This window comes from Chrysemys picta, chromosome 6, assembly GCF_011386835.1.
Source record: "Chrysemys picta bellii isolate R12L10 chromosome 6, ASM1138683v2, whole genome shotgun sequence".
In the NCBI taxonomy this organism is placed as follows: domain Eukaryota; kingdom Metazoa; phylum Chordata; order Testudines; family Emydidae; genus Chrysemys; species Chrysemys picta.
This window is the reverse complement of record NC_088796.1, coordinates 16649438-16663275: the sequence shown is the minus strand read 5'-3', so window position 1 is coordinate 16663275 and position 13838 is coordinate 16649438. Positions and strand designations below refer to the sequence as shown.

At 40.1% G+C, this 13838-nt stretch overlaps 1 protein-coding gene across 1 annotated transcript in view; it reads right to left on the bottom strand.

Moving 5' to 3' along the window:
- Window positions 1–5827: 5827 nt before the first annotated feature.
- ME2 (malic enzyme 2) overlaps window positions 5828–13838 on the bottom strand; it is a 37583-nt gene continuing 29572 nt past the window's right edge. The window contains exons 13-16 of the mRNA XM_008166037.4: window positions 10874–10976; window positions 9952–10022; window positions 8474–8572; window positions 5828–6319 (exon numbers count right to left, since the gene is read on the bottom strand). Coding sequence (XP_008164259.1) covers window positions 6155–6319; window positions 8474–8572; window positions 9952–10022; window positions 10874–10976 — 438 coding nt within the window. The 3' untranslated portion in view covers window positions 5828–6154. The remainder of the gene's footprint in view (window positions 6320–8473; window positions 8573–9951; window positions 10023–10873; window positions 10977–13838) is intronic.

The following is a 13838-nucleotide window of genomic DNA, read 5'->3' as shown; positions in this document are numbered from 1 at the left end:
TAAAGTCTGAAACTTTTGTTCAATGTAAAAATGACATTTTCTTACTCATCAAATCCAGTCTTTGTGTATGTTCAGCAGATCTGACTTGGAATACTAACTTTTTATTTTTGTAATGGTCTTTGTGCCTGCTGGTCCACCACAGCCAATGGAGCTAGGAGAAAATGAGCTGGATTCTATTCCATGGTATGTATCAGCAACACAACTGGTACAAAAGTTCCAGTCAGCCACACCCGTACAAGCCTGTTGAAGGCAATGTGAGTTCACAGTTGTACGTGAAGACACAATTCTCCCAGCAGACACTTTATTAGCGTTGAAGATCACGCACAAGAAGAGATAACTCTAAGGCTCACAGGCTGTGTGTGCATTGGCTAGTAGTTAGAAAAAAACAACTTTCTACCTGTACACTGAGCACATTTGTTCTGATGTCAGAGAGATAAATATGGAACTTCATGAGGCCATTCCTAGTCATTTTTCAGAACAGAACTGCATATAAAGACATCTGTACACAGTATGCTAAATTCCCTCCAGTGCTTACATAGGTGCATAGGGTTTGGACTGCTAGCGAGTCAAACAGCTGCCATGAACAGAGGTTTTAAATGAGTTCCAGCTATGATCCACTGCATCAGAAGATACTAAAACATATCCCTCCATAATAAGCACTGCAACGCTCCATCAGCACCAAACTCTGTGCTTCAGAAGGTAACAGCAGCAAGAAGAGTCCTATAGCATGCTGGGGTGGTCCCATATGTGCCACCCTGCCCATTTGTAGGCATTGAGATATTAAGGAGACATGAATGTTAGAAGGACCTAGAAAGATCAAGATGGACAAATACATAGATATAGACAGATGACTCTTCTACCAGAGGCATGTTACAACAGCATTCAGCTGAAGATGGTACTGGTTTGGCATTATTGCCCAGATCTGTTTTTGTATGTTCAATCAATAATTATTCGCTAGTTAGATGTTTTCCCTTTCTCCAGCATGCATCATACAATGAATAGATGTAATGTGCAGGATTGATGTTGTGAAAGTTCTTATACAGCATTTGTGGCAGTTGTGGGCATTATATAAAAAACAGAAAGCAATATGATTTGTAAACTTCGGTGTATCATTTAGAATCATGAGACTATTAAAGTCTGAATTTTTTTTATTCTCACATTTCATACTGAAAAGACTGCTAGATGACAAAATGAAATGATATTAAGAGCTTGATCCTGCACCAATAAAGTAATGGGAGCAGGACCAGGCCCTAAATGAAAGGAGATAGTTGCCTCTTTGTGCCTACTTAAAATCCAGTCTGAGCTGAGATACATGGCTGTATCTGTATGACAGCAATGATGCCACTGTTAACTTGGCAATAATCCAATTCTCTCACAGTAATATTCCTTAAAGAACAAGACTATTGTTTAGTAAAAAAGGAGCACTTGTCCTTTATCCTGTCATTACATTTTCACACTAAAAGAGTTAGTGATTAAGAATCACTTCATCCCCTCCTACAGAAAAAACACGCTGGAAAAAGTACAAAGAACAAATTCATCTGCTTGGGGCAAACAAATTAAATACTGATGCAGGTGAAACAATACTTCCCTTACAACATTTTCCCATTAAAGCTTGTAAAATGCATAGAACATCATGCAACATCATTATATGTCTAAACGAATGTATGTGGCAAGTTACACTTTTATATTAACTGGATACAACATTTGGCTTTAACACACAGTTGTTAGCCAAAAGTAGTATAGACTATACAAAGCTTTCAAATGCTTTTTATTGAGTAAGTATATTTTCAGGAGACAAAGTGGGTGAGGTAATATATTTTATTGGACCAACTTCTGTTGGTGAAAGCAACAAGCTTTCAAGCTACACAGAGCTCTTCTTCGGGTCTGAAGTGCTCTGTGTAACTTCGAAAGCATGTCTCTTTCACCAGCAGAAGTTGATCCAATAAAAGATATTACCTCATCCACCTTGTCTCGCTAATATCCTGGGACCAACTCAGCTACAAACACAAGTGCAAACAACATGTATATTTTGTACAGTTAAGCCATGTTCCCTTAGGGCTGGTCCACACTAACCCCCCAGTTTGAACTAAGATACGCAACTTCAGCTACGTGAATAACATAGCTGAAGTCGAAGTATCTTAGTTCGAACTACAAGGTACTTACCGCAGGTCCACACGCGGCAGGCAGGGTCCCCCGTCGACTCCGCGTACTCCTCTCGCGGAGCAGGAGAACCGGTGTTGATGGTGAGCACTTCCAGGATCGATTTATTGCGTCTAGACAAGACGCGATAAATCGATCCCAGAAGATCGATTGCTTCCCGCCGAACCCGGAGGTAAGTATAGACGTACCCTTAGTTACTTTTTTTTTTTTTTTTTAAGTGCACATTCCTTTCACTTGTAAACACAGATGTTTCCCTCCTTTGTTCTCTAAAGGACTGGTCCTGGTCCCACTGATGTGAATGGGAACACAACTCGGACCAATCCTGGAAGAGGCTCAGCACCCTCAGCTTCATTGCCTTTAATGGGTGCTTAGGACCCTCAGCCCCTTGTCAGAAGTGCTCAGCACTGTATAGAACGGGGAGTGGAGGAGAGTTAGAGCATTTGTTCTGTATGCACAAGTGACTGGGAGCATGTGCAGATTGAGGACAGGATCAGGCCCGAAGCAATGATTTTTAACGAGAAGCGTATGCCTATTCTGCACCATTCAGTGCTACAGAATGCAACACCAGTGATAAAATTTTATTTCCTTCGGATTAAGATCATTTCCTTTATTGATAAATGTGTATAACCATCCTTGATAACGGTTGCAAAGCAAAATCAGATTATGTTAAAATATGAAGCTGAACTCCATGGAGTTTCCTTTCCGGATGACAGATCAGTGAATTTTCAATAGTTTAATTAATGCTCTTATGTAGTTTGAATGAACTTATTAAATATGATAATGCATGGACTCTATCTCATCCCTTTCAGCATGTATTTAAAAATAATAAAAAGGAAAAGTGAAATGCATCCAAAGTAGGATTACCTGAGCTGGTACCCTGTCACAAATAGAAAACACAGTGGTGGTAAATTACATCTATAATCTTAGACTCTAGTTATGATCCAGTGATAACTGAACAACAAAACCTAGTCACAAGTTAGATAAGTTAAAACTCTGGACTTCTATGATCTTTACCCAGTTGCAGAGACATAATCAGATCCTACATACATTAGAACTTTGAAGCATTCTGTACCCAGATCAGGGAACAACTGTATTTTAAATATTTCTTCTGTTTCAGTTATAGATGTAGTATAGACAGGGACAGAGTCAGATAGAAGAGCTATGCTCCCTCCTCTCCTTTTCAGTGGCTTCTTGTATCTCAAACAAAGTTTCAAAAACCATTCACAGCTGGTCAATGCCACTACAAGTCACTTTTGAGCAATGTAATGCTCTTGGCTCCTACAGCTGGAGGCCAGCAAGAAAATAACGGAGTATGTTTTGCGAAAACAGGAAACCCGGTCCACACCTTTATTGGAAGTCCCTGCCAATTTTTTTCTGTGTTTTGGCTGACAGTATCAGCTGCTATCCTTACAGCCTAGGGCAGCAGCCTACTGTGGTCAGTCAATGCCACTCTTGAAGGGCCTAATTTTCAGAAGTGCAGAGTACGTACAGTTCCCATTGACTCTGAATTGTAGCTGCTCAGCTCTTCTGAGAAATAAGGCCCTAAATGGAAATATGTATGTTTCTATTTAGTCACAAGGTACAACCTTCCCCCAGTGGCTGAGCACACAGTCTCTGCAGTCATTGCTGACCCAGGATACAGAAGATTCATCTTCAACACATACCATGAAGGCAACATATGGAGTGCTTATTTTTTTCTTTGTTAAATTCACATTTTCACTGGAAGGAGTGGGGAAATGTTTGTTGCACGTTTCCTTTAATACACTTACACACAAATAACTAATTCTCAATTCATGCTTTGGTGAGATTTGAGTTTTCAGAAGACCTGGTAGTTATTTTCTGTACTAAATAAATAATGATCCCAGAATAAGATTCAAGTTTAAATTAACTTATAAATACACTAGAAACCAAGCATCGCAAAAATAGATGAAAAGGAATTCTTTGTAAAAACACCGGTGTGTTGGTCTTTTTTTATAGATATATAAATTGCGAACCGCATAATTCACAAAATACAACGACGTAGAATTTAGAGCTGCCTCCACACTCTGTGTTTTACCAAAACCTCAGTATATTGTCAAGTAATTTTTCCATCACTGAGATATTTGGAAAAAGCAGTCTTCTCTCCTCACCTACTTAAAATCTACTGCAAACTCTACTTTTCTTCCTCTCACCTTTTGCTCTTAAAAAGATAAAAACAATCAATTCATGTTTATTTTAAAACCATAATAGAGTAAGCAATAAAAGGACGGGGGGCTCTGCACCCTCTTCAAGGGGGCCTGGTGACTGCGCTTCCTGCTGTGCATACATTTGTCATGGATACATTTATTCATGTATCTGGATCTTGGCTTCTAGCTTGTCAGTTCAGCCAGAAGAGCTATTTATTTCTGCCATTGGTTCTTGACACAGCAAAACTCCAGTAAAGCACACAGTTCCCTTTGTCTAGTCTTATGTTACCCCTGCTCTTAGGGGATGGTTTTAACAAAGTCACAGACAACCAGCAATAGCCACATCCTGTGTCTACTAATGTGGAGAACTGGATTCACTCAGACAGTAGATGGGGGGAAATGAGAAGGAACCAAAACAATAATACCCACGTCAAATTCAGGGCCTTTCATGCAACAGGAGGCTAAGCCTGAATGAATCGATGAGAAAAAAAGAACTAATCTAGCAATGATCTGGCCACAACTTCTGATTTCATATGGAGTAACTTGATAGAAGTTAAATTAAATTCACATTCTGTGGTGTGAAGAGGAACAAGGGATCGACTGAAAACTTTCGAAAGTCAGACTTTTCGAGTCTTCTGTTCATGCTGAACTACTGGGAGTCTATCAAGCGAAGACTGCAGGAAACATGCAGTCAAACCGCTGGAAGTGCACATATCAACAGCTGCCTGCAGCACCCTCTGTTCCAGCTTAATCAGCAACAGAAAAAAGAAGAAAGAGGGAAAATAACTTTTGTTCAAAGCACCAAGCAGGTCTGTTTTGGAGTCACTTCTGGTCAGTGATGGGTCACCTGGCTCTACAAGCGCCTCATGTGAAAACAAAGGATGTAAGTTCTAGGAAGAACACAATGCTGAGAGGTTTGCTTAAAAGTAACAGAACCTTAAAAAGAAAACACATCAAACCAAAATCTTTTGGCAGATAATTTCTGAGTTCTGCAGCTAAACTGAACCACCCGTAGCTTCCACAACTCACTATAAAGGATTCTGTAGACTGCTTTATAAACGGCATCTCAAAAAGTAGAATAATCTGCAATAGTTTACCTTCTTTTGCTTATATAAAACCTCCCGATTATAATGTGATTATTTTCAGATTTTTCAAGAACAACTTTTTTCAAACTAATTCACAATTTTTTCCAATAATAAATTCTATGCAATGATTAAACTGTAGAGTACAAATAGTGTTGCAAATTTCAAATGTGCACACAACACTGGCCTCCCCACAGCCAAGAAGGCTGAATGAAGCATGGAAACCTGGACACATGTAGCTTTGTTCTGCAGATGGAACAGAATCTGCCATTTGGATACATCTGGCCTTTTTTCTTGACAGATTCTTTCTGTGATGCAACAATTCATTGTTCGTGATGACAATGAAGAAACTAGACAGAAGACTTATTATTCAAAAGCAAAAGCAAATATCTTGGCAATCAGCAATGATGAGACGGAGAATACAGTTCATTATCATTTATCTATGGCTAAAATACCATTTAAAAATTCTCTGATGTGAAGAGGGCTCTAAACTTGAGTTACAACATTACTGTCATTTAAATGAATTTTGGACAGCTATACCATTCATGTGATGTGAGCCATCACCAATATGGTTGATCAGATTCTAATGGGAAAAATCAGTCACGCAGAAAAATGAGGGGATGGAGGGGAGACAACAAAATGAGGGAAAATAAGTTACAAGTTGCAAAAGTCATTATCGTAAATTGGTCTGAAAAAGATTCCCTGCAGAGTAGAAGACAGCACCCGAGGAGTGCGATCTTTTGTATGTCAGTGCATTTCAGCTGGCTTTGCCGTAGACACAGGCCAGTCATACACGTCTGGCATGAAGGATTCGTATTCGTAGCTCCAAACCTTTGATTGTATATATTGGTTCTTGTCTGCAGGTTCGGGGTAATGGAAAGCCATATTGTTTGCGTACATAAATTCCATAACCTGAAAAGTTAAATCAATGTACAGTTTGTGCCTGTTAATACTTTTTTGGATGATATACTAGGAAAACAGAAGAGATCTTCAGCTAAGCTAGTGAAATTAGATGTATTAAAAAGGATTAGTCGAGCGTAGCAGATAGTGTCAAATAAAAATCACACTTCTGATTTTTTTTTCACCTCTCATTATTACAAGTATCCCCTATGCAAGGAAAAGGGCAGGGTCTCACTGTAATGCTCACAAGAGAGTGTAAAAAGTGGCTTAGGTATTGGCTGGTCCCTAAGAAGGCATGGTTGGCAGCCAAAAGGTAATGGCCAGCTCCCCAGACAGTTTGTGTACATGCTACAGACCTGCAGGATATGCAATGTGCTGGTCTGGGGTGCACTCTACTTCTGAATGCTCACCCATCTTGGATCCCTCCCTTGAGCTCCTGGCCTGGTGAGGAAAATTTGAGGCGCACAAGACACATATGCCACTATCCCTGCTCTCTAGGGAAGTGCAGACAAGGGAAGGATTTGGCCCTTAGTACCTCTGTTCTTTTCAAAGTGGAGAATACATTTGTTTTTTTAATACAAGAAGTGGCACTTTTATTCTCTCTCTCTCTCTCACATTAGCGATTCCAGAAGATCTTATATACTAAAAAGATTGCTGCCATACTTTTGACATCTTATGCAGTGGAATTAACTGCTCTAAAGAATGTTTGATACATAATAATCAAATATTTTTCTTTGCATCCTTTCAGCTGAGGTAGGAACACACCCTTTGAATACAGCCATACAGCAAAATCTAACGTTCAGATAAAGTATCATTATGCACACTTCTAAGGCACCCAGGAAGCCACGAGCTACATAAAGCATCAACACCATCTAGGAGAATGACAAACTATCCTCCTTGTCTCAAATTAAAGCCAGTTACTTATGGGACCATTCTGCAACTCATGAGTTAGGCAAAGGCATGCTGAAAGAAAATCTTGCAATATGCCCTAAAGGGTTGTATGGCTAGGGCTCATTTTAACTTCTGGTGTCAACGAATTCCATAGCTGGTGGCCCTTGACCGAGACTACCCTGTTCCCATGAGTTCAAATCTGGGCTTCAAAAGCTAGAGAATCCCTTATGGGCAGAACTACAATAGATTATGCTAGAAGAAGGAACATTTCTAAGTCCTAAAAGGACTAGAATAAGGACCAGAACCTTTTAAGGGACCTAGAACTGGAATGATATCAAAGAAATCAAAGGAACAAAGTTTTGACTAGTGATCATTACCAGCATATAAATAAACTAATATTTCACAAATCTCCCTTATTATAGCAGAAACATAAAAATGTAGGGCTAGCAGGGACCTCAAGAGGTCTTTTCTCATCACACCGCACTGGGCATGATTAAGTATACTTAAGCCATCCCTGAGAAGTGTTTGTCTAACCTGTCTTAAAAACCAATATGGATGGGGATTCCACAATCTCCCTAGATAACCTGTTCCATTGCTTAACTGTTCTTATAATTAGAAGTTTTTGCTAATATGCAACCTAAACTAACTCTCACGTGCTGCAAACTAAGCTCACTACTTTTTGTCCTATCCTCAATGGATGTGGAGAACCATTGATCGCTGTCCTCATTATAACAACCTGTTACATATTTGAAGACTTACCAGGCCCTCCCTCGGCCTTCTCACTTCTTTCGACCTTTCCTCATAGGTCAGGTTTTCTAAACCTCTTATTCTGTTGCTCTCTTCTGGACTCTAATTTGTTAACATCTTTTAAAAAGTGCAATGCCCAAAACTGGCATAAAACTCCAGCTGAGGCCTCACCAGTGCAGAGCAGAGTGGGACAACTTACGTCTCACATACAACCTCTTACGTCTCACATACAACACTCCTGTTACTATATTCCACAATGACATTTTTTGAAACATTGTTGGCTCATATTCAATTTGTGATCCTCTATAACCCCCAAATCCTTTTCAGCACTACTGCTGCCTAGTCACCTATTCCCCATTTTATATTTATGCAGTTGATTTTTCCTTCCTAAGTGTAGTACTTTGCACTTTTATCAATAGCCTGAACGCTAGTCTGTTCTTTTTTGTCCCAAATATCATGCTACAGAGCTTGGGAAGTTTATACACTGTATATTATATCTTTTAGCATAGGCCAATGCTATCCACTTACTTTAACAGCAATGCAAATAGAAACTTCTTTGATGTTGGACAGTGGTGGATAAAGCCTTCCTTGGGCAAGTTCCTCATCAGTCAACTGGTCTGTCAATGTCTGTATTAAAAACAAATATTAGTAATTTATTGACCCCTCTCAGGAGGCAATGCATCACTAAGCTGCAAACAGAGGAATGTGTTTGTGAGTTCTTACTGGGACAGTTTACCTGAAATACATATAAAAGTGCTTGGTATAAGTCAGTCAAAGCCTCAAAAATTACTGTAAAGATGCATGCTGCAATCTGTGTCCAAAGCAACAAGCCTCTCCCTCATTATTATTATTAAGATTTTTTAGCATCTCAACTGAAGTCAGATGTTTCTTTGCTGAAGTGTCAACATCTCAATGTTAACAACAGTAAATAGGTAAATTACAAGGAAGCCACTGCACTGCAGGGTTGGCCCATTTAACATGGACGCACAAAATGATGGATCCCATCATTCCACTCACATCCAAATAAAACAACATAAATAAGTAAATATAAAAAGGAGAGGGGGAGATGGAAAAACAAACAGACAGACAAAAGAAGCTGCAGAAGGTGCATGAAAGAACGAAACAGAAATTACAACAAAGATTGGACAGAGCCCCTTTGTTCCTATGTTTGCAATAAAAAAGAAAAACCACACAATAAAAACCACACACACTGTATTTCAGGGTTTAAGACGTTTTTCCTTTCTACCTTTGTTCTGTCTCGTAGCTACTCTCCCCTCGGGCAACCCTAAAAAGCCCTGGCTACAAATTCTCCAAGTAACATCATCCAACCATCTTATGAATCATTTTCCCCCCCCTAAAGTGCAGAGGCTCCTGCTGGTGAATCAAGTCCATAAAGTTGGACTACACATGGCAATGTAGGGAGATAAAAGAACCTCAGCCCTAGAGCTGGTCAATAAATGGGGTTCTCCCCTACCTTTGTGGAAAATGTAATTTTTTTGTTGGAAATTTGAGAACCAAAATATTTTGGCCAAAAATTTTGATTTGGAAAGGCTGCTGCAGTGCCCCATGTGTCCATTCTCCTCCATAGGCCAAGCTCCCTCATTGAACTCCCATGATGCACCACAGTCTCCCCTTTTGGAGAAGGGAGGTGGTGCATCATCAGAATCCCCGGCTATGGTGCATCACAAGAGACGTAGTCCAGCCAGAGAGCACAGTCCATAGAGGAGAATGGGAACACAAGGTAACCAAACTACAATTCCCATGAGGCACTGCCACTGCATTTACAAATTGAAATATTTCATATTTCAGGTACTCTATTTTTGGACAAAAAAATAAAATTTTTGTCATGAGCAGACATTTCTCACAAAAAATATTGATAATCAAAACCCAATTTTCTACTGAAAAACCATTTCAGTGGAAAATGTTTGATCAGTCCAACTCAGCCCATCATGTCAAAGTGACTGATTTCGCCTTTCAAAAGCCATAATCTATGTTTGAACACATACCTTTGCAGCCTCAAGGAAGACCTTATCACTAATATGCCGAACACCGCTGAGGATTACAGCCAGAGCCACACCTATAATACAATTATTGATAATATTATGATAAAATCATTTTTAATGTGCAGCCCCGTCATTGACAGGGTGCAAGAAATGCAGACAACCATAAGAAAGTGTTTCAGATTTATGGATATGATTTTTTAAACCTCCTCTGTCAAGTGCCAATAGATTCACAGCAAAGGAGAGAGAGAAGTGCTAATTTTGCTACATAAGCATAGAGAGACGGTGGAACACTCAAGTGCTGCACTGGATATTTTTTAGTTAATGAGCAAAACTCTTGGTTCATACATTCACTTTAGTTGAATGTTAAAACACAAGTTCTTAAGACTAGTTACTGGTGTCCTAGGAACATACCAGAATGTGCAACTTGCGGGGGGAAATACAGGTTTTGTTTTAAAAAAAATTATCTGATGATGCCTCTTTTGCACTATTATCTGTGCAAAAGTAATTAGAAGAACAGCATCTTTACGAAAGCCGCCCCCCCCCCCCCCCCGCGCCAAGAAACAATAAACACTTTGGCAGGTGGCCATAAGGAAGCAATGTCTTCAATAATATGCCTTGGTTCTTTATATTTCTAAAAAGTAATCAAACTGAAACCTGCTAATTGTGCACACAGACAGCCTATGTCACCATGTATTCTGATCACTCGTCATATCACATATCCTTAACAGCCTCCATTTATTTATTGTACTCACTTAAGTCTTGTCTTAAACTAGACTAAGCTCTTCAGGGCTGGGAAGGTGTCTTACTGTGTGCCTGTACAACAGAGCCCCAGTCCTGAGCGGGGTCTCTAGGCAATGCTGCAGTATTAGTAACAACTCTGAAATAATCTAATCTTAAAGTGGAAGAACAGAATTCTCAATACTACCTGGAAAAATATAGGCATTGTTTCCCTGGCCTGGTTTGAAGGATCGTCCATCTTTCAAAACCACATGCTCGAACGGACTGCCACTGGCAAACAAACACCGCCCCTGTTAAACAAGAGGGAGTAATTCACAGAGTCTGCGTTACGTAAAGTCGCCATGAATGAGAGGCTTACCACACCACACTCACAATCAGCTAGGCCCCAATTCAGTAAAGGTATTTAAGCAGGGATGCCAGAACAGGGGATGCCAGGGGACCATGGCCCCATCACTTTTTACCAGCCACAGGGGCGAACAACGGGGGGAGCGGGAGAAGGGGCAGAGAGGAGCGAGTGGGAGGCAGGGTCTTGGCAGGGAAGAGGCAGCACCGGGGCAGGGATTCAGGGAGAAGAGAAGACGCTGGTGGGGGGGGGTGATGGCACGGTTCAGGCGCCGGTGCCCCCGCCCCCACACTTTTAGGGAGCTTCCTCCACTCCTGAACTTAATCATGGGCCTAATTTTTTCACATGCTTTAAGTCAGGGCCATGCAAGTGCCTTGCTGAATCAAAGCTCTACAGTCCATCCCCACAAAAACCAAAACTCCCACCGAACAACAGCCTGGAAGAGATAAAAATATTAGCAAGATTTCTTTCTGAGTTACAAACATCAGGAAATTAAAAGTAGAAAGCATACACGTCAAACTATGCAGGTTTCTAAGGAATGGAAGATTTCTACTTGTTTAAATTGTTTAATTCCTCTTAATAGCACACAGCCCTCTAGGTAAGTAAAGCCTTCCGTTGGGACTAATCACATGATTAAAGTAAGTTATTATGATTAATTATTATTTGTACTGTGGCAGCACCTAGGTGCACTAGTCATAGAAATGTAGGGCTGGAAGGGATCTTGACAGCTCATCTAGTCCATCCCTTTGCACTGAGGCAGGACCAAGTAAACCTAGACTAGGCCCGACAAGTGTTTGTCAGGGGTTCTCAAACTTTTTTTGTTGGGACCTCTTTGAAAATATTTCAGGTTGTGATGACCTCCCCCCCGCCCAACATCATGCCATCTAGCTCTCAAGGCAGCACCGCCACCAGCAACAGCGCAGAAGTAAGGGTGGCAATACCACAACCTCCCTACAATAGGCTTGCGACTCCCTTTTGGGTTGGGACCCCAGTATGAGAAACACTGGATGACGAGGATTCCATAATCTCCCTTGGATGCCTATTCCAGTGCTTCACTATCTTTATACAGTAGTTAAAAAGGTTTTCCTAACATCTAACCTAAATCTTCCTTGCTGCAGATTAAGCCTGTTACCTCTTGGCCTACCATCAGTGGAGGTGGAGAATAATTGCACACAGTCCTCCTTATAACAGCCCTTAATATATGTTAACACTGATCAGTTCCCCTCTCATTTTTATTTTCTCAAGACTAACCATGCCCAGTTTTTATTAACCTTTCCTCACAGGTCAAGTTTTCTAAACTTTTTATCATTTTTATTGCTCTCCTTTGGACTGTCTCCCATTTTCACAGCACTCCAGGTGAGGCCTCACCAGTGCAGAGCAGAGAGGGACAATTACCCCCAGTGTCTTACATACAACACTCCTGTTAATACATCCCAGATTTTCATCTTGCTGATTTCAGACCAATTTGCCAAAATCATTTTGAATTTTAATCCTGTCCTTCAAAGTCCCTCCCAGCTTGGAGTCACCCGCAAATTTTATAAGCATACTCTCCACTCCATCATCCAAGTAATTAATGAAAGTATTGAACAGTACTGACCCAGGACAGATACTAGTCAATATTTTCATCAATGACTTGGCCAAGGCCCTGCTGTGCTAGATGCTACACAAGCAGAGGACAAAAAGATGGTTGTTACCACAAGGAACTTACAATGTAAAATATAAGATAAGAGACAACAGGCTGATAGACAGAATATTGGTCAGCCTGATAGGCTGTGGTCTCAATATGTGCTTAAGTGCTCTGCTGAATCAGGGCCTCTAGAAGGAATGTGTTATGCAATTGATCCTCTCTTGCTATGAAGATGGTTTTAATTATTAAAAAATATTAAAAGTAGCCTAGAGGTTTGAGTGTGAAATCTGCTTGCCCTATGGTCAAGCAATCTCTCCCTGTTCCAGTTCAAACCTGAAAACTAATGAAAATTGTGAAAATAATAAAATTTAAAAGTTTACAGCTCCATATCACTCTCACACATGAGAACACATCACCATGTATGCCAAAAGCTCTGGTACTGTGTTTGAGCCTGTGGACATACACACAGTAATGGACTTTTTGAGTAGGTAGCAAAGTACATGTGAAGGCAGAGTCAAAAGATGATGTAAACTAAAAACAAAAAATACTTCTTGAAAAGCAGCAGAGGGCACCAAAACATCACCATACTCTTGTAGGAAATGCAAGAATAAGCAGTAAGAGTTTATTGATGGTTTCTTCCTGCTCTTAGGAGGTTTGTCTATGGACTCTCTCATTAAGTGTTATTTTAAAGTTTCCCATTTATAATGGTTACGCCATTTCTGAAGTCAAGAAACCTAAAGGGCTGGGAGTGGAGGATTGGTAATTACAAGACAAACTATTAGTCAAATGACAAGGGGAACACTGAGTAATTTTGGATAATCAAGGTTTTGGCTAATAAAGGGAATTCTCTATGTAATTATTAGGTGTCAGAGAACATGACCCTGCTTAAGATAATGGTGAATTCTGGATAACTGAGGCTGTACTAACATCAGAGAAATAATTATTCTGAAAATGGACATAATATTGGGTGGGAAAACAAACTGCCAAAAGTATTAGAAAAAATAAAATTTGGAGGACTGTAAAAATGAAAATCCTTTTTCCATTAACCTGTAATATTTCACAACCTTAACATTACAACACAACATTTAACATATGCATGTGAATGGTAGATTATGGGAAATCATGAATAGAAATTAAGGCAGCTGCTATAGAAGGCAGCTCCTGGAGAAAAATAAAGATTCC